Source organism: Centrocercus urophasianus, unplaced genomic scaffold (genome assembly GCF_019232065.1).
Source record: "Centrocercus urophasianus isolate 14NV4802_14NV808 unplaced genomic scaffold, USGS_Curo_1.0 seq_13, whole genome shotgun sequence".
Taxonomy (NCBI): domain Eukaryota; kingdom Metazoa; phylum Chordata; class Aves; order Galliformes; family Phasianidae; genus Centrocercus; species Centrocercus urophasianus.
In genome coordinates this window covers 21,768,903-21,794,797 of record NW_024884475.1, presented here as the reverse complement: position 1 = coordinate 21,794,797, position 25,895 = coordinate 21,768,903, and the positions used below count along the sequence as shown (strand labels likewise).

At 40.3% G+C, this 25,895-nt stretch overlaps 1 protein-coding gene across 1 annotated transcript in view; it reads right to left on the bottom strand.

The window, feature by feature from the left end:
- LIMCH1 (LIM and calponin homology domains 1) overlaps positions 1 to 25,895 on the bottom strand; it is a 166,090-nt gene that overhangs the window by 56,280 nt on the left and 83,915 nt on the right. The window contains exons 4-7 of the mRNA XM_042812322.1: positions 12,821 to 12,927; positions 9,674 to 9,704; positions 6,661 to 6,771; positions 2,015 to 2,210 (exon numbers count right to left, since the gene is read on the bottom strand). Of these exons, the coding sequence (XP_042668256.1) occupies positions 2,015 to 2,210; positions 6,661 to 6,669 (205 nt within the window). The 5' untranslated portion in view covers positions 6,670 to 6,771; positions 9,674 to 9,704; positions 12,821 to 12,927. The remainder of the gene's footprint in view (positions 1 to 2,014; positions 2,211 to 6,660; positions 6,772 to 9,673; positions 9,705 to 12,820; positions 12,928 to 25,895) is intronic.

Sequence of the window (25,895 nt, the reverse complement as noted above, 5' to 3'; positions counted from 1 at the left end):
TTCTTTTTGTCAAGTGACAGAGGCCACGTAGGACACCAGAGCAGTACCTGAACAGAGATGCTGATCACAAGTGGCAACAGGGAAGGTGGTACTACTTAACGCTTCTAGCTTAGCTCATCACTGCTTTACAATCACTTACATGATCTCCATCCATTTTTTTTCTAGGAGTACAAGGTATCATAATTTCATTTTACTTCCTATTCTTAGGTTTATAAAGATCCTATCTGCGAAAAGCAAAGTGAAGAGTATCTTTTCCTCCCTCCAGCTTTGCATATATAGTATTTCTATCAACAAACATATGCAGCTGAGTGAAACACTGGCCTGTTGGGGCTGCAAGGGAGAGGTTAGATAGAAAAGAGGTCAGCCAAGCGACACCTCAGCTGCAGCTCTTGGAAGAGACAGCTGTGAAGTCATGGCAGCAGCAAGTAGGGAAAATGCGATGCATTAGAAAGAGTCTTCACAATAAGCCATACACATGCATGCTACATCTGCATGCACCCCCAGTCCGGAGATGGTTAAAGATGAATTTTTAAGAACAAGCTCTGTACGCTTGCATCTTATCTTGTGATTGTTATGGACTCAAGAATGTGACAAGACAGTATGTCTTAGCTACAGCAACAAGCAACCAAAAAACCTTACAAAAATCTGCTAACACAGCAGAAGTTCATTGGAAGCAGTTTCAGGAGGGGTGTAACAGGCTGCCCAGCAGCTCCCAACAGGCAGGGAAGAAGTCAGAAGGAAGCAACGCTTTCAATTAGGACAAGCAAGGTGCTCCTATTTGCCAACAACACACTTTTGTTTAGGAAGGCAGAAAAATGGTTTCTAACATGGAGACTGAATTCAGTTCTGTGTCTGAGGGGTCACAGGCTTTTTCAAGCCATCAGTCCCAGTGGCTGGTTCTGGATGGCTGTCCAGCAACAGTCACATAACACATGCCACTCAAAACAGCTGAGCAGCAGAATGTAACCATACTTTCCCCATAGCTCCTTTACAACCCATCTGTGTTACTGGCTCTCCCTGCCAACTTTTCGGTTTTAAGGAGTTCCCCATCACCTCAGGAAATCTCTCAGGCATCCGGTTATGATTAGCACCAGTTTCCTTCACACTGCCAAAAGCAGTATGAACATCTGGTTCTTACCAAAATATCTTTTTGACCTTCCTTTTTTATTAAATTAATAACATTACTAAGGAGAAGTGATTCATGCATTGAATATAACTTCATCTGATGATGTTCAACTTACTCATTCGTTCACCATAAATGCAATCAAGCAGATGGAGTCTGAATCAAGCGTCCTTTGTTCTGACCTAGAATCCTGCTCAACGCAGGCAACTTGAGTGCATGCTCTACACCTGCCTCTACAATACCCTTCCCCACATTGCATGCTGTATTTGCAAGCCTCAGGAAGCATCTGGGAATCAAACAAGAAAGATGGAGAACCAGCATATCACCTGCCAGGCAAGAGCTGGACTCAAAGGGGTACAGATATGGCCACAGCTCTGATGCTGGGAGCTGTTCAGTTGCCCAGTTTTCTAAATATCATGAAAGCTCACATGGCACTTGGTGGCATGTTTTATATCAGACTTCAAAGCTCAGACAAGTATCAGACATTTCCAAGATATTTCTAGGTCATTTATCTGTCTAGGATTTATTTAGGCAACATTTTATTCGCTTCATTATTTCCCCTGTTCCTGCACTTTTATTTCTTGCTCCAGCCTAGCTTAAAAGTTAAAATGAGTCTGCATAACATCCTCTTACACCATAACCCAGAAAAGCACTATCCCAATAATAAAATTACACTGCAATGATGTAACTCATTTTCCAAAACTCTGCTATCCAAATTGAGGCAGACTTCAAGTTAGCTGTTGGCAAAGTCATCCGAACCTCGGGGAGCACAAATCAGCATTCACAGTGAAGCTCTCCTGCAGGATTAGCGCAATTCAGACGCTGTGCCCAGCTTCTGAAAGGCACATTTACTCCAGAGACAACGCATGCCTCGTGGCGACAAGTACTCACCATCACTGCTTCCCCTGAGCACTACATCTGGGGATGGTGTCTGCTGTGAGCGGGAGCCAAAGGAGTCCAGACTGTCAAAGGAATCATCTCTTCCGTGGCGCGGGGGGGAGAGGGAATCACTGCGCTCCGAGTCCCAGCAGTCTATGTAGCCGCTGTCGCGAATGCTGCGCTTTGGGCTCTCAATATCCTCTGTTTCCTAAATGAAGTACAGTAGGTACCTCTTCAGAAAGAAGCCACTGACATACCAATGAGACTCATTACACATCAGATAACGCAGCATCTTCCAAATAAAAACCTCTTCACCTGAAAAAGATTTCCTTGCTTTCTGTCCCTTTCCCCTTGAAAACAGAAGTGCAAGCTTGCAATAAACCCAATTTTATGCTAATTAACAGCCAAGTATGCATATTAGATTAGATCTATAAGCTGTGAAAAAGTTGCAACAACCAAGTCAATAAAGTGATCAAAACCAAGAGAAACCTGAAACGTGACTTGTCGTTCATAGTCCATAGCAGCAACAAAAGTACTACAATTCTAACATCATGCCTGCATCAGGTTTAAGTCTGTTGCTTTGCAAAGGATTCCCCCTCCCCTTGCCTATCTATTGTATCTGGCTGGGACACCAGCAGACAGCATTTGTTGTTGCTGCTTCAGCTCAGCAAAATAATGAAGCAGTGTGCCCCAGCCTCCCTCTACCTTGAAGAGAAATTCCTGTTATGAAAGAGGGATGTCTTTCTGAAGCAATCAGCAATGAAAAATATGCAAAATGCTTTTCCTGATGCCTCAGAAGAATTCAGTTGTGCTCTTTACTCTTTGCCAGCTCCTGGCTCTGGGGGATATGAAAGCGCTTGTAGCTGACCCACATGTTCAGAGCAGTGAGAACAATGGTTGTCTTTGACAGCCCTGTGATTATAAATTCTTTCCAGTGCAAGCAGCACATACTAAAACACTGAAACTCCAGCAGAGGAAAAAGGTCAATAGAAGCCATCCTCACCCCTGTATTATAATAAATCCCTTGTTTTAGAGAGTGTCTTAACATTAATTACAATAGCACGGGCGGAGAAAAACAAAAATAACTTTTATTCAAAGATAAACCTGTTTTTTTTTTTTCCCTAGACAGTAAGCAAAGTCAAAAATGTGGGTGCCATTATCAGACTGACATTTTGTGACCCAAGGAGGTTGGAATGTGCTTTTTTTGTTGTTTCTCTTTCTCCTTCCAGAAGCACTTGAATATTAATTCCTAATTAAGAAGCACCCCCTGGTCACCACTCACTGGAGCACAAAAGCTACGTTCAGTTCAGCTCCCACCAGCCCTGACTGCCCGGGCATTACCCATCATTGGCACAGCCAATGACGAGATCAGCCTCAAACATCCCCATGTGCTCTGGCACCCCTGTGACAAAGCACATTTGCTGGAGAAGCGACTACAGGAGGAGAGCACTGCAGGAACACACAAACAGGAGGCTCGAGGACTGCAGAAAGCAGACTCACCATCCTGCAGACTTCTCAGGAAGAAGGCTCAATGAATGCCTATTATCACTATTACGCTGCCAAAATACCATGTTAAGGACAGCAGCAGACACCTAAGACCAAGCTAACCTGTGATAACATCAGTGAGTAACCTCATTGCAAACAAAATTAAAATATGTTCTAAAATAAAAACATATCTAACAAAGTAGTAATTGAACCCTATGTCATTTCCTTCCCCACTCCTGCCTAGCACATGGGTTAAAATACTGCCAGAAATGCCAGACAGCAAAGATTTGTATCCTAGAAATCTGCATGGGTTACACAGACCCAAGAACAAAACTAGAAATCCTATCAAACCCTGTTTGTGACATGATCCAAAATCCTTTTAAAATCCAAATTCCCTAAATCCCCTCGGCTCTTCATACCAATCAGCTATTCTCAGGCCTCAGGCACACTTCCATTTTCCCGAACTACTGTGTCTGAGTGACACAGAAATGCACAGCAGCCACAGGACTTAAACTCAGGCAAAAAAGCCCCGTCCTGTGCTTGCTATCTCCCAGAGTTTGAAAACAGTCCAATTGTGAACTAATGAGTTCTGCAGGCCTTTCTTTCAAAAGCCTGTTTATGTTAATTCCGCATGCAGCTCACCAGGAATTAGGAGGCAGGCACCACGATGGTATCCTAGACTTCTGCAAACACGTCCTTTATGCCTTCCCCTTGGCAAACATCCCTCCCAGCCAAATGCTGTCTCACAAATGGGTGCTTGTCCTGCCCTGAAAGAACGTCATCTCCCAGATGTTGTCAGTGGGAAAAAGAAAGTGGTTATCTGCAGGACTGATAGCTCAGAACAGCTCATTGCTTTTCACCTTATCGAATTAAAAACATAGTATGTCACCATACTATGGCAACGGTATAGCACGTCATTTTGCAGTAGCAGAAGGGTGGCTGTCCAATAGAAGATATATTTCTGCAGGAAATTCCACCCCCCGAATATAATCAGAAGCTATGAATGTTTTGTCATTGGGAATTTCCAGTTTAAAACTAACAGAGACACATATCCAAATAGTTAATGAAATTAAAAACAGAGCAGTACGAATAAAATTAGAAATGAATAGTCTTTTCAGGAGGGGAAGTAGAAAAAGATTAATCCAAGACAACTTACATCTAGCTGTCTTTTGATTTCCTTATTTAAAAAGGAGAGCAGAGGGGATTTATAGTGGAAGAACCAAACCAGACTGAATTTATGGTAGATTTAATTATTAAATTCTGTGCAAAAAATTGCCTGTAGAGAATGTGATAAAGTGTCTTTTCAGCACTCAAGCTCAGCTATAAAGAACATCAGAGTGTTACACAGCATGATTAACATGTTCCATTTTACAACCAAATCCTCTTCAAATTTAGAAAGAGAAAAGGCCACGACAGCTGATACGGGGTACCGCAGGGGAACAGGAGCAGAGCTCAATATGAGTTGCCAGTGACCCTCATTACCAGCACCAGCTGAACAGACTTTTCAGGATGGTGAAATGCTCTGTTTTTACATTACAGGAGTATGTAGCTTTCAGCTTTTATGAGATCTCTGCTCTGCTCCCAGTTCCAACATCTGCAACAAATCAAGTCCCAGTCTCTTGCTTTGTCTTCAACCTGCAGGCTCTGCCCTGCTTGCCAGGCACTCTGCTGTGAGCTCTGCTGAGATCTCTTCCTCTGGAGTCCTGTGCCTTTGTCCCACCAAATGCCCCTTCAGATGATTTGTTAGATGAGTAAAAATGACATGGAAAAAAAGGAGCCTCATGTTGTCGATCAAATATTAAAAGATAAACTGTAGCACCATGCTCCACTAACACTCCATCAACCTGCACTTTTTTCTGCCTTAGCTTTGGTGGTTATCTTTGTTTTGCCTTCCAGATTACAAACTTTGGAGTGGGGACTGCTCCTTCCTGCATCGAGCAGAAAACAACTCAAGTGTTAGCTCAATTTCTTTTGTGCTTAGTCTCAGTTGTACTGCTCCTGTTTTGCGAAGTCTGGAGTGATTAGTGAAGGCCCTTTCAAATGAAGACCAAAACAAACCTGTACAGAGAAAGAGAAATGTTTCTTTTCCTTCACATTGCTCTGTGCTCACAAACAGAGACGTTATCAATCTGAGAGCCTCCTGACACTAGAATGTAGAAAATGTAAAAACTGATATCAATCAGCCAAATATCTCTTCCTGTCCAGGGGCAGCCCAGTGCCAGCCCTCTGAAATCCAAGAGCAAGGATCTGCAGCTGGTGCAGATGCAGGAGTTCAGAGTTCGGTGATGACAATGTGAAAATAGTCTCCCATGGTCCCCAAACCTGTGGGATGGGAAGGAAGTGGCAGGCAGGAAGCTGTCTGAGGACCGGAGAAAGTACCTGCATGCTACTTCATGAGCTGTATGTCCAACATATGTAACATCAGGACCAGGTGTCTGCTGCTTGCTGCTTCCAATCCCAGAAAATGCATAAATGGATGCCAATGCCAACCACTGCTGAGGCTGTATCCCATAGCGAGGCTGCAGGCATGCTGTAGGGCTCAGCCATAAGTCCCCAGATCACTCTACAGCAACACCAACTTTTCTTCTCCAACAGAGCTCAGCTCATCATAAGCCACCAAATATGTTTTCAGTCAGAATTTAGGGTCTGCCAAAACACAGGTTTACCATAACCATGCCCTTTGTAAAGCATAATTTCTTCCTTCTACCCTTCAGCTTTATTTAGATACTTTGGTTTGATGCTTTATGTTACAACTTAAAAAAGAAAGAGCTGTCTGAGAATGAATGTTTTAAAGAAAATAAATCTCTTCTCTGCAAAGTCCCACCAGCCTACTTTTGAGTCTCAGCTCTTCTAGCTAAAGCTCTATGTCATAAATGAAAATAATTCAAACCAAAAAAACTGTGGAAATGAAGATGACAGAGCCAGATGACAATTCTCAAGCCCTGTTTCACATCAACTGCTGCATCATTAATATCACCACAAAGCTGGCTGCCAAAGAAAGTCATGTTTATGGCTTGGTACAATCAGAAACATTTTCAAAGGAGGTGGGGGTTTACAAGTAATTTGTACTCAAATCCACCACTTCTCTTACGTTTAGCAACAAACATGTTATTTATGGGAGTAATCCTTTGAACTAAATTTTTATTCCCAAAACATAACAAAAAGATAGATACCTTTCTCATTTGTGCCAGTAAACCTTCAAACTCCTTCAGGTTCAGGGTTGATCCACTATATGATGTGCAGCTGTTTGCTGCTTTTCCTAGCCAATAAATGGTGACTAATACCTGTAGAAGTTAATAAGAATTAATTGAAGCCATCTTCACAGTTACTTAACTTAATTTACTTCCCTTAAGCATTTCTCATTTATTCTAAACTGTCCAGTAGCACAAGACTTTGTTATAAATCTCAGTTGAAAGGGAAGAACCTGTAGATGATTAGGCATAAACACATCAGGCAACTACGCAAATTTAATCAGGCCAGCAGAAGATGTAACTTAATACATTACATTCCTGGTATTTCTCATAAAAAATGGTCCTGTCATGTCTGCCTGGAAAATAAACAGCAAAAATAAATCTGAATAGAAAAACCAGGCAAGAAATTTGAAACTGTCCAGAAAAGACATTTGCAAATATGCCTATTTGTACATGCAACAGGAAAAAACCAAACACCTAAAGAGTACCTGTACTAGTGGTTGTTAATTTACTTACAACTAATGGAATAAATAGAACATCTGAAATGTATTTCTACCCATTTCAAGGAAATAAAAGGTAGTTCAATTTTAATCATCTTAATGTACTTTACCAGATGATATGGGAACATTTACTTCCAGTATTCTGCTATCTTAAGAAAAGCTCAGTGCAAGATTAATCAAAGGCCATGAACATCTGATTGTTTCTAATATACTAAATGGGAAAGAGTTCATGGTTTCATTCAAGTTCTGACTTTATTTCTATCCATAAAACAAGAGTCACTTCAAAACCAGCAGAGAAGAAATGCCAAGAATTGCACTTTCAAATGTTTATGTACTCTCTCTCCTTTAGGCAGCAAAAGAAATCCGATCTGAACTGAACATCAGTGCATCAGATCAGTGCAGCAATTGTTTTAGGGAAGAAGACATTAAGGTGCCTAGGATGGTCAAACTCAGCACCTCCAAAAGCAGTGACGTTTATGTCATGCAAGGAAAGCAAACCGTTCTATGGACCCACATGTGTCTGCAGTTATCAGGCAGCAATATCTTTAACAGAACCTGTGAAACAGCAATTTGAACTGGAAACTGCTCATCAAAATTACTTCAGGTCACTGTTTTGGATTGGTTAAAAATGTCTAACACCTCAGAACTTACAGCATTTTCTCATATAATGCTCATTATTTTTGCCTATTCCATGGCATGGCAAAGCATTTAACTGCAGAATAAACAGGAAATATTTTGGTGTGGAAAGCTGGTGCAACCAATACTAAACTGTAATTGTCTGTAACAATTGCTATTAATAATCTTCCAAAAACTGAATAAACTGAAATACAGTATTTTAAGTACTGACAGGTCTGTATAATGTATACTACAAAACATGGTATGAAAGGGATGTAAGACAACCTGAGGGGATGCAGTGACAGGTACTGTTCTTTCCTAAAACATGCAACCAAATTCCTTCAGTATTTCCTCCTCAGTCACATTTACTAGACTTCTGATTGCCCTTTTTTCATCCAACTTTCTCTAACGTCCCCATTTCTTATTCAAGTCCCACACAGCGCTGCAGCTGAGGCCCTGCTAGACAGCACTGAGTATCATGCAAATTGCCCGTTGGAAAACACAGCCATGGTACACTGTATAAATAATACACATACCATGAAATTGCAGAATAAATTTTTTAATACAGTTCAAAGTTTGGGTTTTTTTTTCTTCTCATTTTAAGAAGTGCATACATGGTGACACTACTGTCACGAGGAAAACGAGGTAGTTTTGCCAATACTTTTTTTTGGTTTTTTTAGTCTTTTGAGGGGAAAAAAAGTATTTGAACTGTTTTCATTCAACAAACACCATTCAACATAGAACAGCAAATTTATGTAATATCTCTTATAGTATGTGTTCTCAAGTGAAAACACTTGCAAACCTCATATTATAGCAACGAGGAAGCTGTCCAGTTCATTTGGCTGCTCAGTACTCTGGTGAAAGTTGTGGTATTTCTATTTCTTTCTGCTAGCATTTGATCACTCTCTTCTGTTCTTATCTGTGGCTTTTTCCCCCCAAATAATGTCATATTTGCGAGCAATTCTGATTGGCTGCCAGCCGAGACTGCATTTAATTTATGTGCACCTGGAAAATATACACTGAAAGTATATGCTGTCCACAAACACATTTTAGAGGACAATTTTGGAACTTTACCTTTATACAAATACGTACAGCCAGTGCCCATAAGGGTGCTAAAATGGCAAAGCTAAACTCTTCTCCTATAACTTGGTGTGTTAGATGCAGAAGATACTACTTAAATATTGGTGGGAAAGACTATTCTTCTTTTGTTTTTCTTCTTCTTTTACCTGCAGTCATGAGTACTGGCTTGAAAAGTTATTAGGAAAAGGCCTTGGCATTTCTTAGCAGTCTATAGGGATATGAGCTAAATATAAAATTGAATTTATAGCAGTTTCTGTGCCTATAAAGAAGAGACAGCTTGTTAAGCTTTGGGAGAATAACTAACTCTGACTCTAACAAAGTTTAGCCATTTTCTTTTCTACCTAACAATTACAGAATCTATTATCATTACCATTAGTTCAAATCAACAATAAAGTTCGGTGGAATTAGCCTTTCTGGGAAAATATTAATTTGGAAGAATGGGAAAGCTAGTAAAGACTGGTGTGCAGATCTAACGACCATTTTGCTTCATTTAAAATATTTTGCACAAATTTCTTTTTATTCAGGTAATGCTGCAAGGACGTAGCCTCACGACTGAATCAGACCATTCTGGTGAAAGCCACAATGGACAGCACAGAGGTCAGATGGTTTGCTTCCTTATCTAACCAAAGATGGCTGCTCTGCCATAGCAGCTCTACCTAAGTTTCCAGTACAACCCAGTTAAGATTTGTATGCAGGAGGACATATCAGAAATACTCAACTATACTTGTTTTTTCTGACACAGAAAATCTAGCAGAGGTCAAATATAACCAACAAAAAAATAATCCAAGTCACATACTTACATTTTTCAGCTTCCTACTACAGTCAATGTTCCTGGTTGCACATGCACACACACACACAGAAAAAAAAAAAAAAAAGAAAAAAAATCAGAATGCAGACCCATTTTTCAAGAGCATGTATGCAGCAGATCATGTTTTCCCCAATAAAAGTCTGCAGAATGCTTCTGCTATCTAGAAAGACATGAAAGCTAAGAAGATGTTGTTCACACATTCATGTATTCATAACGTGGGAGTATTTTGTCACCATTATTTCAATCATTAAATGATACTTCTGGAAGTACAAAAAGAAAATGTGTTTGTAACAATCCCACAGTGAAGTAGGGCAGTGCCAAAAATATTTCTTTTAAACTGTGTTGTTGATTCATTCAAAAAAGACCAAAGTCCCCACTGCTAAAAACAACTTTGCAGTTATCCAGAAGTTAGATTTTGCTCAGTGATAAATCACGCAACTCGTATAGATTCTGAAAGCAACTGAACATGCATATGACTTCAAGGAAATCAATGAAATACAGCAGGTGTTTCTGAGGATACAAAGAACAAAGCAGGTAGATGAAGCAATAAAGATCCTGCCACAGACAGAACCTTTACAACAGAACCTGCTGCGTAAAGTACATTCTATGTTTTGAATGTACACTCTAGAACTCAGACTGGGCACCAGTTTTCATCAAAAAGAATGGAAGTTTGCAGAAACAATAAAGCAGAAAGTTTGCATAACCATAAGAAACAATTCAAAATCCAGCAGATGCTACTAGAAAAAAGGAAGAAAGAAAATGTGTACCGCTTTTAAGTGCTGAAAACAGAATATTTCTGATTTAGCACAGATTTTTTCCTTATTATTAAGTAATAGAATTGTCAGTTGCCTTCTATATAATATGATCCACCCCAGCATTAAATGTTACCTGACAAAAAACAAAAATACTTAACTTAAATCTGTGAGAATAACAAAAGCCTAAATATAGGCAAAACTAAAACCAAGAGTTTTTGATAACTTTTTTTAAGCCAAAATTTTATCAATGGATACATATATGGTAAGAAATATAAAACAGCCCTACTTTTTAAAATAAAATAGTGGAAAAAAGTCTTGTTTAACAAATCAGTATGAAATTCTTTGCAGCATTAGCTCATAACCTTTATAAGTTGAATGATCCAAAAAAAATAGATCTAATACATACTTCAATTAGCACCTATATGAAAAAAGTTAAAAATCATCATTACATTAATCATGTGCAATAATACAATTTTTACTGTGTTTAACAAAAATAACCCAAAAGTCTTCAAAGAGGGGAAAAAAATCACCTTCCTACTTTGAGATCTAGCTAGATGAAGACAGTCTTGAACGTGTTTCTTTGCAACAGTCATGGACTTGGCTTGTACACCTCACTCAGCTACTCAGTGTGAACTTGTACAGTCCTGGGAAAACATTTGGCTCATTTCCACAGCTGCTTTCTCTGAAGAGTTGATGAGGGAAAGATATCCATGCCAGTGAGCCACTTCACATCTCTTGAGCATCGCAGTCAGCTGTGGGATGAGGCAACTCTACAGTTTCTTATTCCTGGTGGGAAAGGTTTACGTGCGGGTAGGTCTCCCTGGAGCTGCTACCAGATGCTCTGCTATCCTCAACTCCTAAAGATGCAGCTTCTTATAAGGACCATTTATCTCTGGTTCTATCTGGAAATTAGGGACTATTTTGCAACTCTCTGCAGCCACTCACGGTCAATATTTCACAGGATGTCATGAAGAACATGGCAGTGTCACCAGATTTAGAACAAGGCTGGGAAAGCTCGCTGCAGACTCATTACATGGTTCTCTCTCAACGGCATATACCAGAGCCAGAAACTTGGAAGGGAACAAAAAGTAGGAGACTGTTCCTCAAAGTAAAGAAAGCGGCCAATGTGATTTTCAGAACCTTTGAATTTTCCCAGACAGTACTTGAACACCATGAAAACTTGCCCAGCTTTCAATGCCAGAGGGGAAAAAACTAGAATGCTGCTGAGATTTAGTAAATTGTTTCCATACACTTTTCTAAAATGAATATGTCTGACCAGGATTTCATTAGCAATCACTTTGGCCAAATGAAGTAAGATCATTCAATCAACTCTGCAGTATTTCCCTGTCTATAGAGCAATAACTTTTTTATATTACATGACAGATCTAAAAATGTTGTGAAAACACCTAGATAACAAGTATGTATCTTGTTAATTCTGTGAAGCAGTGTTGGGTGCTTGTTTTTGGGGCTGAGCAGTTTGACTGCCATTAGAATGAACTAGTAAAAAATACAATTTGATTTCTTCTGTTCCAACATGATAACAAAATCTTCCCTGAAAGGAACATTTTCTGTTTAAGGCCTCAATCTACGGCCATACAGACTATGACTAAAGACTGTTCTGTGCTACCTTCAGCAAGACCAGTAATTCCTTCTGTGCCAGTTTCACATCTGTCATTTACATGACTTCATAAATCAAATGTTGAAAATACAAGCATCTAACAAAGAGTGTACAAACCATTGCTAAATTGAACTAACTGAATTAGTTATTAAGAAGGAGAACCCCTTAGCATATATGTGGTAATCCATGTGGTAGAAGGCGTGTGGCTTTGGCAAGAATTATCTGAATCAGGGCATTTTCAATTCATACAGGTTAGACAGAAGTCCTCAGCCCTAATACTGTGTCACAACTTACTGTTCTTGGTAGAAAATAAACAAACCATTCTCATTGTCTGCATCTTGTAGAGTCTGAGAGGCCCATAAATGTCCTATAAGGCATCTTCAAAACAGTTATGCAACAACAGAGCAGAGATTTTTTTTTTTCCCCCAGTTACATAGTTTGTTAGTTGGATAGACAAAAAAATGCCATCAATTTAGACTCAGGAAACCACTTAAGTCCCATACAATCTCATTGTTTAAATTAAACCAGTATTTTAAAAGAGCTGTGGCTGCTTTCTCTGGGAAAAAATACAATAACCTTTAAAGAAAGGCTGCTGAAGAGAACAATGTATTATTCCCAGTGCTGAAGGTTTCAAAAACCTCAGCTTCCTATTTGCTTTATACAAATGACAGTTCCATATCCTCTTTGCCAGTTCTCAAATATTTACCATTTAACTGCATGCATGTGAGGTTATAACAGGCTAATCACAAACTGCTGTTGTACTTACTTGACAGCTACTCTGTTTGAGGTGTCCTGCAGGTCACCAGGATCAAACAGCTGAGATTCCTTAAGTCCCAGCTCTTTGCAGCCTCTTAAGAATAAGATGATATTATCCTGAAATGAGGCACACACACACAAAAACAGTTTTAACTTTTTTTCAGTTGCAAAGGTCATCTTATTAAACCAACATCTCCCCAATTCAGTAACAGCTCTCTAAGAGTCACATTGTTAGCTAGGTGAAGAAGCAAAGCCATTGCCAGTTACATAACTTAGGAAGTCAGTATAGGTTATGTTTGAAAACCAGACAAGTATTAAATAAAACTTTATTTTTTTTCCCCCCAAATATAACTGCAACAAAATTTGTTTTCTCTTTCCAAACCCAGATGTTGGCAATTTCTTTAAACAAAAAGGCCCTCCTAATTTCCTCACCTACTGCTGTAGGCTGTCAGCAGAATTTCAGAGTGTTACAAGCCAGAAAAGAAACAACTGGATTTCTAAAACAAGTGATTAAGGCAGATGTGGATCATCCACCACTTAAGCAAACAGTTCATAAAATGTGTTGTATGTCAATACAAACTCAAACCAGTTACTCCCATTACACGCAACTGCCCACTTGCCCCTCTGAGCTTAATCACCCACTGGAAACAGAGGTAGGTGGTCTCTCCACAAATAGATGCTTGAAGCTACACTTCAGACAGCCACCGCCTGTTAGCTGAAGTAACCCCTCCCTTTGCAGTACTGTTCATAGAGGAGTTACACTGTTAGAGTAAGCCCAATCTGATACAAACCACTTTGAAACCAAAGAGGGCTGATAACAGATGGGTTTGTGTGGAGGCGATCAAATCTGCTTGTGTGCACGTATGTCTACTATATATTTTATACTTACACATATGCATGTACACCACCACCCTTTTATAGAACCAGTGAAGCTTTTATATGCAAGATAAGTGCTTAAGATCAAGAGAACAAATTATTAGATATATGTGCTGCTCAATCGGCAGATGCAATGATAGATGGGCAGACAAGTGAAGCCTCAACACACAGCTTGGTATCCTTTAAGGCCTCTCATGTAGAAATTCCAATTGGAGGCATCCTGCCCTATGCACTGAGAGGAGGAGCACCATGTGCGTGGAGACACCTGAACAACAGAGAATTCCACTTCCATAGAAATGAGGAAGGAAAGGCCAGAAGATACCGGGTAGCTCTCAGTGTATTCAGCAGGAGACCAAAGCCCTCCCTATGCTGGGTGGAAGGCTTTGTCTGTGTGCCCCTGACACAGCCTGGCAGGGAGCAGCCATCAGCATGCTAATCGCGGGGATTCTGCATGCCAGCACTCTCACACACAAAGCTTGCTGTCACCAGCCACCCCACACAGAAATAAGGACTTAGAAATTTAGAGGAGTCCAAATCTCTCTTTCTTCCCTGGCTGAAACTTAACAGCTCTGGAACAAAGCCAGAGGGAAAGAAATAGCAGTTGAGAGAGCAGAAAGCCCATAACCTTGAGAGACAGCATCATTCATGACATGAAAAGATGCTTGTAAAATTCTCCATCTGGCTTGCTGTTTGCATTATAATTTTTCCACAGTATTTCCAACTGCAACATGAATAACTCTTGTGTTCAGCCTTTGAAGGCGGGCAGTTCTGGTCAGTTCCAAGTGGTGGGTGGAGCAATGTGTAAAACTAATAAAATGCAAAAGCCTTTAAAACAAAAGTTGCCAACAACATTTCCTAACAAAAATATACAGGACACACACAATACAGTAACCCAATAGGTTTAGAAAACAATCAAGGGAGGGGAAACTCCAGGGGTAACTAATTGTTACCATTTTTATGCCAGAAGTTCATATCCAAGTTATGATAAGCAGTAGCAAAAGTATCAGTCATTTGGCAGCCCTTTAGCTTGGACACACAGTCCTGCTGCTGATGAACAAATGTCCACTTCTCAAAAAAACCCCAAAACACAACAAAACAGTATCATAACCCTACGCCTGTTCTTGTACATGCTTACATTCTGATGGTCATCATAAAAACATTTGCCAACAGTCACTAGCACCATCACACAAACAGTTCCTTACACAGTTGGTGTTTTATTCTGGCATGAATAACCATGGATGTCAACAAGACGTGATCGGTGAGAACTGAAAGAAGTTTTTGCTTCTGTTAACAGTTTCAGAGTTTTTGTTAGTGATTCTAAAATTGGCAATTTATTTCCAAGGATTAAACAGTGACAACAAAAACTGCTTACAGGTGACAGATATTCAGGTCAAGCTTGCCTATCCCCAAGTCAAAATGTACCTCACAACACTGCAAAACTAAACATTTCCTGGCTTGCTTCAGTACAGTTGAAACCTGTATTTTGTATTTACATTGAGATGCTGGAGAACAACACTCCTAAACCACTGAAGAGTGAAAGGAGTCTTACCACTAACACTTAGCTCCTAGGAAGGCTTTTCTTTTTGGATTAGCACACAATTCACTGGCCAAGTCCTGGTTTCTTCAGTTCTCAGAAAATTCTGCTTACATCTTTTGAGAGAAATTATAGCTCCGTATCTGTGAGCTCTAACCACACATTTTTTGTAGTCCCTTATAAAGTAGCACCTCTTTGTTGCTGAAAAAGGAAAAGGGTGCTGCATACACAAGTAGCAGTGCATCTAAAACACTCTTACCTTAAATAAAGGACTGAAAACACACATCTAGTGTGTGTGTCCAGCTCCCTACAACTTGGCAAAGTTAAACAAGGCGTGCAAACAGGCCACAGAGCAAAGGCAAGGATTGCAGTCATCTGGCATGCCTCAGTTAGCAGGACTGTATCCTTTACAGTGGGCTCAGGAAGCAACACTCAGTGCCCCAAGAGGAAACGTGACCAAAACGAATTCTCTCCTACAAGGCAGTACCACATGATTCTCTCAATACACTAAAGGAAGGTGTCAGTGCCTTCCTCTCAGTGGTTCCTGGCTGCAGTGACAGAGATGGAGTAGATGAAGCATCAGTCACTTGGTCAGCACATCGCGCACTATGTGCCCTGGGGACCTGCAGCTGCCTCTGGCTTTGTGTAATTTGGGTTCATGACACTGTTCAGAGACTCCCTTATATCACCTTCTTCTGGTTTTGCCCTTGTACACCAAGTGGAAAAGCGAGCTTAAAGCCTAAGTTTCTTCCATTAATCGCACAAGATTTTAAAGCAGAAAAGTAGCTTTTATCTATGAAATTACCTCAAGCACAAAAGACAGGCTGATTACACAAGAGAAATGCTTCAGTGTGGTGACAGATAAAGGACACAAGCAGAGGATACACTGACAATAAAAACCAAATGCTTTGTGCTTGCCTAAGCAGAGTCCTGACAGTCACGATGAGGTCAGCACTTCATGCAGTGTCACTTACTTATAAGTACTGGAAATGCAAGAGTTATCAATTTTTTGCTGCCCTCAGTGTCAGAACAGAGAACAACCAATTGCAGGTAATGCATGCAGGATTGAAGGCAGAGGGACTGCACCTCCATGATGGTGGAAGGAGGGAGATTATAACACCTGCCATTTTGTTTGTGCTGTTCTTTAAAAGATGGATAACCTCAGTGCTGTGTTGGTGTGAAGGGACACGATCATTATACTGCATTAGGTAATTTTCCTAACACACAAAGTAGAGCACGAATCCTAAACCCTATAAAAGCCAGCAGAAATTGGCAGCTGTGTAGGACAGACACCCTGGAAAGCCACCACAAATTCACACAGTAGCACTGCCAGCACACAAGATAGTTTGAGCTAGTGAGAATCAAATATTCACAGCAGGCAAATTCCCTCCATAGGATCTGCTGATCAGATGCAATGGAAAACTGCTTGAATTTGGCCCACTTCCACGGCTTTCATCTGTCACAATAGTATACTATGTATTCTTGCTGTATCCACACTGCAAAATAGAACTGCAGCTTACTGCTGGGGAATGATCATTTGTCAGATGCACCACAACACAGCCCAGATGAGATGCACAGATAAATGCAGGGCAAACAAAAGAAAACCGAGCTATATGTCTGCACAGTGCACCGGCTGAAACGCCACATGCACACCACATCTGAGTGCTGGAGATATGATTAGCTGCCAGCAGCACTGCCCGGCTCAGTGGGACAGCTGCTGCCAAACAGGTGGCCTTCTTCATCCCTGGAATGTTGAAATTTTCTCTGCTCCAAAATAAATTGCAGATTTCTAAAAATATCCATCTCCAAACTGCTTTTCTGAGCAATTTCAAATTCAGGCTCCTAAGAGCCTCGTGTTTACTCTCAGCGTTTCTTCCTCATTCCCTCATGTCTCCATTTTATATAAATAATTAATGACGATCATTTATTTATGTAAAAGTGACGGATCTTGACGGATTCACGGGCTGAAACTAAACATACAAACACTTGATCCACATCCACCCAGCAGGAACTTTTACAAGAAAAAACAGGAATTTTTCATATATATAGAATCACAGAATCATTTGAGTTGGAAGGGACCATTACAGATTATCTAGTCCAACTCCCCTGAATATATTTTATTGTATACGGAGTATGGATGTACACTGCGCATACAGTAAAACAACACTTTCACCAAACACTTTTTTCTGTGATGGATTCCAAATCAGTAGATTGAAGCAACTTGATCACAGCCAGGACACATCCATTTAGGAACGTAGATAAAAGATAAAAGACTGCAGCAGAGCAGACCTGAAGGCAAACCCTATTGGGGCATTAAGGGGGGGTAACCCCCGACTCCTGCAAAGGATCCCAGCCTCACCTAGCCAAGATCAAACACAACATGAGGATAAAAGGAGAGAGGTGACCTTGGGAGCAGGGAGGGAAAGCAGAACTCACCAGCCCTGCTCCATGCCTCCTGACCTGCAGCAGCAACAGCCATGAGCCCGGGCTGAACAGCTGCCGTTTGTGAGCACTACAAAACCTCCACCCACCTCTGTTCATGTCTCAAATGCTCCAACAGAAATACTAAGAAATGCAGGCAGGACAAGAAGGAGCTGGCTCCTCTCCTTCCTGAGAGCAGCACTCCCCAGCACCCAGACAAAGAGAAAACAGCAGAAGGGCAAAGGAGAAAATGACTGCCGGGCTTGGAACCATGTGAGCCTCTATGAGAAAAAAATAGGCCCTGTGATGATTAGATTAAAACGACAAGAATAACACAGTGGTCAAAGATGAAGTTGCACTGTTCTGAAGGTGGGGCTGGAGAAGTAGCAGGGAAAAGAGCCAAGCGTGCCTGGAGAAGCAGCAGCAAGGAAGCCTGACCAGCAGCAGCTCTGAGGACTCAGCCAATGGGCAGTGAGGACTGTCCTGGCAGAGAACGAACACCAAGCCATCTCCTGCTCCTCTCTGGGCAGTTAGCAAGCAGGGGATGTGTCTCCTCCAAATTTGTAACCAAAATCCCCCAAAAGGAATAGCCACGCATAATGAAAGGCAAACACAAAAATACAAAATGGCACAGCAGGTCCAGGGCAGGCAGTGGAAACCTCATGCTGGGTACAGGGTGACCGAAACACATCGTGTATCTTATTTCTGCAGAGTTTAAACATGAGCAGTATGGTATGATGTATATGGAGGGAAGAAACTATGGATAGGAAAGGGAACATATAACAGGGAGGAAAAGAGGGTGAGAGAAGGGGGTCCATTTGAAAGAACAGGAGCGAGAACAGCCTCCAACTCAAGAGGCAAGAGCAAACCACATGGGAGTCAGAGGAGAGCATGCAGTATGAGCACAGGCCCTATGACTTCAATAATTAAGCAGGTCCTCAAATATTTCACTGCATCAGGTCATTATACCAAGGCACAAATAAAGCATGTAAACAAATAGGGGCTCAGTCAGCACCCTAGTCTTTGGGGGGAGAGAGCAATCAGATGATGCATAGTTCTTCAGATTTGCCAGACCCAAGATACACCCAGAGTAAGAGGGCTTTGTTTACAGCAATGAAGATTAGAGTTCAGGCAGGCAAGAAAAAAAATCCCTAATCATTTTCAGACTACTCGCTGGCTCTGATGCTGATGAAATCATAGCCACATGTCAGCATCCACCCTATCTTGGAGAAGAGGTGCATATCTGATGCCACACTTTATGGTAACAGCCATGCTAAGGCCAAGAAAGTGGACAAAATTTCCTTTTCCTCCCCCTCCATAGCTGTTTAGTACCAGATCATAGGGCTCAGTTTTTAAGTGTTTGGGCCTCATTTTCATGACTTCTGTTAGCCACCTTACACATTTTTGATAATAAACCTCACCAAAAACAGGGTTGAAAGCAAGCTCCTGTGCAGTGAAGTGCAGCCAAGCACTCCAAGGCTTCTTCTGAGAATTCAGCTTGCAAATGTCTTATGGGTAAAAATACCAGGATAGGGAAAACACCAAGAAAATAAAAGCATAAAGAACCAAAGCCTGGTTCTTTCTACTATGATTGAAAGGACTGTTATTTACCAGGCTCTGTTCTGGTTTTTGGGCTACGGAGTATATCAGTAGAAAATTTACTGCAGAGAGGGTTGGCCAGAGAAATACGAAAAAGAAGAGCATGAAAGAAACATCACAACAGCAACGTGCAAACCGAAGCTCAGCATCTATGGTGCATATCCCTTCTTACCAGCCTCCTGGCAATATTTGTGCTACCTGAAGGAGGGGGAAAAAAGTCAGAAATACAAATTCAACCTTCATTTTCACTCTTACATTTAGGTACTGCACTATGTGTGCCGGGAACATGGCTAACCTAAACACAGGTTTCATGAGCCTAGTGACACACTGCTTTCCTCTGCACGTCTTCTTGGGGAAACTGGACATTTGCCATTCTCAGTGCACCCATGGGGCAGCTCTCTCACGACTGCGCTCTACAAGAAAATGGGCAAGAAATTCACAGCTATAAAGAAAATGCTGGTTTCAATGTTTGATTTATTTGTGTGATTTAATGTCAGGACACAATGAATTATTAAGAAAAGTGCTCAGAATGTCAGTCTGCTCCAAAGATCTCAGAGGCAGTCATCCCTAAACAAACTACTTTGACTAAATTAAAATACACTGACTTTAAAACTAGAGCTATAAATCATAACAACTATTAAATCACAGTAAGAAAGCTTATCAATCTGCGTATGAAAAGAAGGAATTCATAGATGAATAAAGTTGAATTACCTCCTGAGTTACATACCCAAAAAGTTCACCCCTGGGAGTAATCTCAAGGAACACTGCTAACAGCTTATCCTCCAACACAAACACATCTTTTTACAGACAGCAATCAACTACAGTCAAATACTGCTGAACAAACCTTTACCTCTCCCGACTGCCAATCGTGTGCTAAGCCACAGCACAACAGATGTTTCTCAAAAGCTATTTATAAATGTGGTTCCTGCTAAGATGTTGTACTGCAGTAGTAATGAAGGTTAGTTACGTGAAACAAGTTCACGCACTAAATTTTTCTCCATGTTTGCCCTAAATATATTAGTAGATCTATTAAAAATACTGTATTTTCTCACAAAGTCAACCTCTCTTTCTCTGACTCCAAATTTCAAGTTACAGGGGATCATTTTATCACATTCGATATTTCAGGACACTGTTATCCAATGCCTGCTCTCTATATTTTGACTGTGGAGAAAATAACCTGATTTTCCAGGAAGAGGACTGTTGCCTACTTCATTGAACCATGACATCCAGCTTGTCACAGGTCATTTGAGATGCAGTAGGGCTAGTGGAAAAAGAAAACTAGGAAAAATCTGTGCATCATGAACCTCTCCACTTGACAAGGTGTGTCTGATTAATTACTTGACTAGCGAGATCTATCATCATTGAGTAATGAATTAGCATAAGTAACTTAAAGCACATCTGAAAAAATGCTTCTCAACTTGTCATCACTACAAAGACTGTTTTTAGTTTTTCTCTCTCCATAATCAAAGCAGATAGCAGGGACAAAAAGTGTGACTGGAAAGAAGCAACAGGAAGATTTAAACCTGACAATATTCTGAAACATGGGAACCTAATCAACCATACCAATTCAAGATGTTCTATGATTCTATAATACTGTGGTTACATACTCTACCCTTGTCATTTATGCACTGTCTTCCTATTCAGGCACAGAAGCACATCTCATTCAAGTCATACAGTCTTGGAAAATACAGGATTTTTATAAAAGTATGTGCATCTTGGTGGAGAAGGCTTTGCTGCATCTGTCTGTACTCAACTAGCTGAGCATATAACATTGGAAATCCATTGCCATTAAACTGCAGAAGTTTCATACAGTATATTTTTAAGCTTTGAAACTGCAAAGGTACATAAGAAACAGGTACTTAAAATAGAACAATTTGACGTGAAACTTCAGAAGGTGAATGAATGCAGCACCCCATTCATCTTTTCTAATAGGAGCAACTATTAGCATGACTTCACATTCTTGTTCTTTTCCTTTACAAGATATGTTCTCTTTTGATTGATATATTAAACAAAGCTATCTTCTCTTTAACTCCAGCAAGCAGGAGGAGTTGGCCAGCACTTGGACTCCTCTCAGCAAAGACAGCAATCAGCTATGCAAGGTTCAGGATACTCCACAGTCAGAGCAGTTGGGAGGCCTCTGCATCCCAAAATCTAACTACAGCTGCTGTAGGTGGGCCTCAAAAGACACAGTAAAGCTGCCTGTGGGAGCTGAAGGCCTGGCAGTAGTTGTTAAGATCAGACCAAATCTCTATTCCCGAAGGCAAACAGCAAAATAGTGAAACCGCCAAGGAGGACTCATTCCTGCTCAGTTCATGACCTCTGCAAAAAAAGCAACAAATTCCTCTTCTCGTTTCAAATTAAACATCTACTCTTTATTGCCAAGGAATATGTTTTAATAATCTGGGGTGTTCAAGGTTTGATAAACATCAGAAATCTCTTTGCTGCTGTTACATGATACCTGACACACATTTCCCCCCACTCACAGCTTTGCATTTTCATGCCAACATAACATAAAACATACTGGACTTCTTTAATGTACAGGTTGGGGTTTCCTTGCAAATACTAAAAAAAAAAGCTGCTCAAGTCCAAATAACATTTCTTTTTCCTAATTGACTTTTTATACTGAATGAAGTTCCGCAACATTCCAGTTGGAAAGCCTACAAGATTTTCACTTTCAGTTAGAAAAAAAAAAATTAAATAATTTCACTTTTAGATGGCTAGAATAAAAGGAAAAAGGAGGAAATAATTCAGTTTCTTTCTAGTACGTTTTACGGAGAACCAAAATATCTGTGCAAAAAGATCTTGAGTAAGTCAGCGCCTACTCTGAACTTTGATATGTATTTTAATTGCCTAAATTATTGAGTACCACCACCATTTATCTGCTGTTTCCTTCTCAGATTTGAAAACATCCATTTGATGTTCAGGTAACATTTCCGTAACTGACAGTCATCTTGATTATCTCCAGTTCGGGATTTTTTACAGTAAACATTCAAGTCAAGATGAGCTACCCAATAGCTTGGCAACAATTTACTTACCATCCCTTTTCAGCCTCTAGTAAAGCCCTCCCTAGATGGAATTTGAGAAACAACACAGCTGCTCATGAAGCTAGAGTAACTGCAAATTGAGGTGAACTATGCAGAACAGCCAACCTAAATTACTACTTTTGATTAAGTCTACAGAGACCGTGCAAATGTACTTTTGAAGCTCTATTTGAAAAGCAGGAATCATGGACTGCATTTGGATGGCAGAATACTTTGCAGGCTAAGCTTTCAGGAAGAATAAAAAGTAGTGCAATAATATACAGTATTTAAGAATTTCTGTAAGTTTGTGGGTATAAAATCAAAAGGGAAAGAAAGAAACTCTTCTTTAATACAGTGTCTTCCAATTGCAAGGGCTTCTCCCAGCTCTTTCAGAATGGTTCTGGTTCTTCTGGGCAGTGGAATGTAAAGCAGAAAAAGATATTTCCTCAAACAGCACAGATATTGCTGTTGTTTCATGTACTGTGAGCGCACTGGAAGTACATTTTAGGTGTACTGCTACATTCAATTCTCCTCCAAGAATGCAAAAAGTAACAAGAGTAGGAGAAGGAATACATATTACACCAAATCCTACCAACAGGAACTGTGGGGTGAGAGCAGAGAAATAGCTTGTCATGTGTGTTGGTGGTGGGAAAAGAAAGGGGAAAAAAAGTCAGCTATCATTGATAAATCTTTCCCATAATTTCAGTTTATATCATAGCTTCCACACTAACTAGACTTAAGATGACCTTTTGTTTGTAGAGGAAAACAACCAAACCATGCTTACACTTCAGTTGTGAGTAAGGCTAGCAGTGATGCTCATGAATCTTACAAACAGCAAGCTTCCAACTCCTGAGCTGATAATAGCATATAAAGGAAAAGGGTAAACTTAAAGCAACCATCATTTTTTTCTTTACTCAACAGAGGGACTTAGACTACAGTTAGTTGATCAGAGAGAGGTATATTCAGACAGCAGAAGCAGCAGAGTCCTGCAAGATTATCCAAAGCTTCATGGACCATGAAAGCAGCTGTACTGGCTTCAGAGCCAACACAAATCACCAGCAATTTTGCTGATTTAAAGCACTGCAGAGCCCCAGGCCAGCTTACATCTCCAAACTTCTCCTGCAGATGCAGATTTCTGGAGAATGCAAATGTTACACACGACTATCCAAAATCATCTCAAGGCCAGCCTTGCCTTTGGCAAAAACCTCTACACTGGCCTTCCTAATGGCTAGGGAATATACACAGGACACGGTACACGATGCTGTGACTGAATGCTGCAGTTTGTTCAGGCTCAGAACTGTGCTCCAGCTCATCAGCTCTTCCACCTGCAGACCCTACTACAGAGCCACATAGGGCTTACAGAGTCAATGGATGTATCCCCACCGAAAAAAATAAAAGTAAAATGGAGTATCTGACCATTTATTTCCTAACCCGAGCATGGTAATTTTGTTCCTCTAATACATATTATATAGTTGTAAAGGACAAATTTATACACAGCATATAAGCAATACTTGTATATCACTATACAACAGAATAAATCATACTAGAAGCTGCAAAGGATAATACTGACAGCAACCTGCAAAGTTTTTTGATCTTCAGTTTGCTTACATAATAGTTTGTATGCATGCCTAAGTGCTGGATTACTAATACTTCTCATTAAATTTCAGAAAAAAGAATGAAATAAGCAATGTGAATGACTCTTCAGAAGATAAAACTAACCAAAAGAATTTTTATGGAAGTACTGTGAAAACACCGAGCATGATTGCAATGACTCGCAAGTTCTTAAAAAAAAATAAATATGTCAAAGTCTGGAATCCGAGCAGTTTCAGCTCTCTAAGATCGTATTTTAGAAAGTAAATTTTAATCAGGATTGAGTGGCTCAAAAGATTGGGTAATAGTATTTAAAAAAGCAAGTGATTAATCTATGATCAACCAGAGAGTAAGGACTAAAGAGCATTTGAGGTCTCAAACACTCCTGGAAACTAGCCAACTTAGTCTAATACTGTGGGTGCTGACTCTAGGCAGATTTGGGAATTTACACCTTCTCACGCAGTCCTCATGGTTATGAGTAGCTTCCTCTAAATTTCAGTAGAACCACTCTAACAGCCTGGGCAACGTAATAAAATAGAAAGCTCTGCTTTCAGAACAGCCCTCATAGCTCCTTAACTCCTTCAAACTAATCATAGCATTGGGTTGACTTCTGCTCTTTCGGCTGTTTATAGACAGAACGAAAGAGCAAGCAACAACCGGTGGGATATTTATGAAGATAAAGTATCACTGACCCCGAGACAATTCAGGTAATACCTCGCTTACTCAAATCTTTGAGTGACAGCAATGCTTCTCTGAGAGGATGTAATTAACTCATTTCTCCCGTGTCTAAAATTCTTGCTCACTGAAATACCAAACTACTCAGCTCATCTTCAACACTGCAAAAATACAACACTACTGTGAACACTAAGAAGGAAGATGAAGCTGGCCTACCTGTTTCTCAAATAAAAAAAAAAGCAGACCAAAACAAAATCCAGCCCCCAAAGACAAACAGTCACATTTTTTCTTTTCTATTTCAACACAGGATTGTTACTAAACTCTGACTTCAGTAGCAAATGTCACGTGTCCTTTTGGTAAAAAGAAAGCATTTATCAATAATTTCTACCTCTTCATAGGCTTTTACAGAAGTTCAGACAACAATTGCTGGGAAATGTTCTTCATGGTTGGCTAGTTTGTTACTAATTTTGCTAATGACTGACGAAATTCTTGCATTTGTTCATAATTTGTTTAATCAAAGAACATACAACGGTTCCTCTGAAAGTAATACCTCTTATTTTACTATGTTGGCCCACAACATCAGAGGCGGAATTTGATGCTATGGAAGTAGAGGTTGAACCTTCCTGCCAATATCCCACTACATTTTGTTGCTGTGTGACAGATGGCAGCAGAGGGGCAGTCTGACAAAAGGGGATCCGATGTGGAAGTACGTATGATATAAAGGGGTATCACTGAGCTCCTCCATGCAGAGAAAATGGCACCCACTGATATTCGTTGACACTTGCTGAGTGGTTATAGAGACTAAACAGTGGATGTGAGCACAGTGAGGTGGTGCGTGTTGTATTTCAGCAGTGGTGATAGTGGGTCAACTCTGGTGAAGCAGATTTTTACAAGCAAAGCATTTAGGTTCTTGTCCATCACTGGCAAAAATGCATAGCTAATGGTGGTGACTGCACTGAAAAATAGTGTTTCGTAGCTGAGAATTTGCACTATCAGTGTTACTGTGCTCTTCATATCTGTTGCAGTTTCCATGGAAATACATAGGAGGCACTACTTTCTGAGAGATCTACATATATTGTGTTTAATATATATTATCAAGTCTGCAGTGACTTTTATCAAAATTTGCTTATATTTTCTTTGAAAACAAACAGTACAGCAAAAGATCACGTCAGGATCACTGTGTGATGTTCTCAGGGCATTTCAAGTTATGTTTTTCATGAAATTGTTATCATTTAAGAAGCAACTACTTTCTGACCTCTTCAGAGATAACAGAAGAAACTTAATGAAAGAAAACATCCGAGAATTGTACAAAGAGAAAGGATTTTTCTACTTCTGCACATGTCAGGCAAAAGCTGTATAAATTGTTTTTC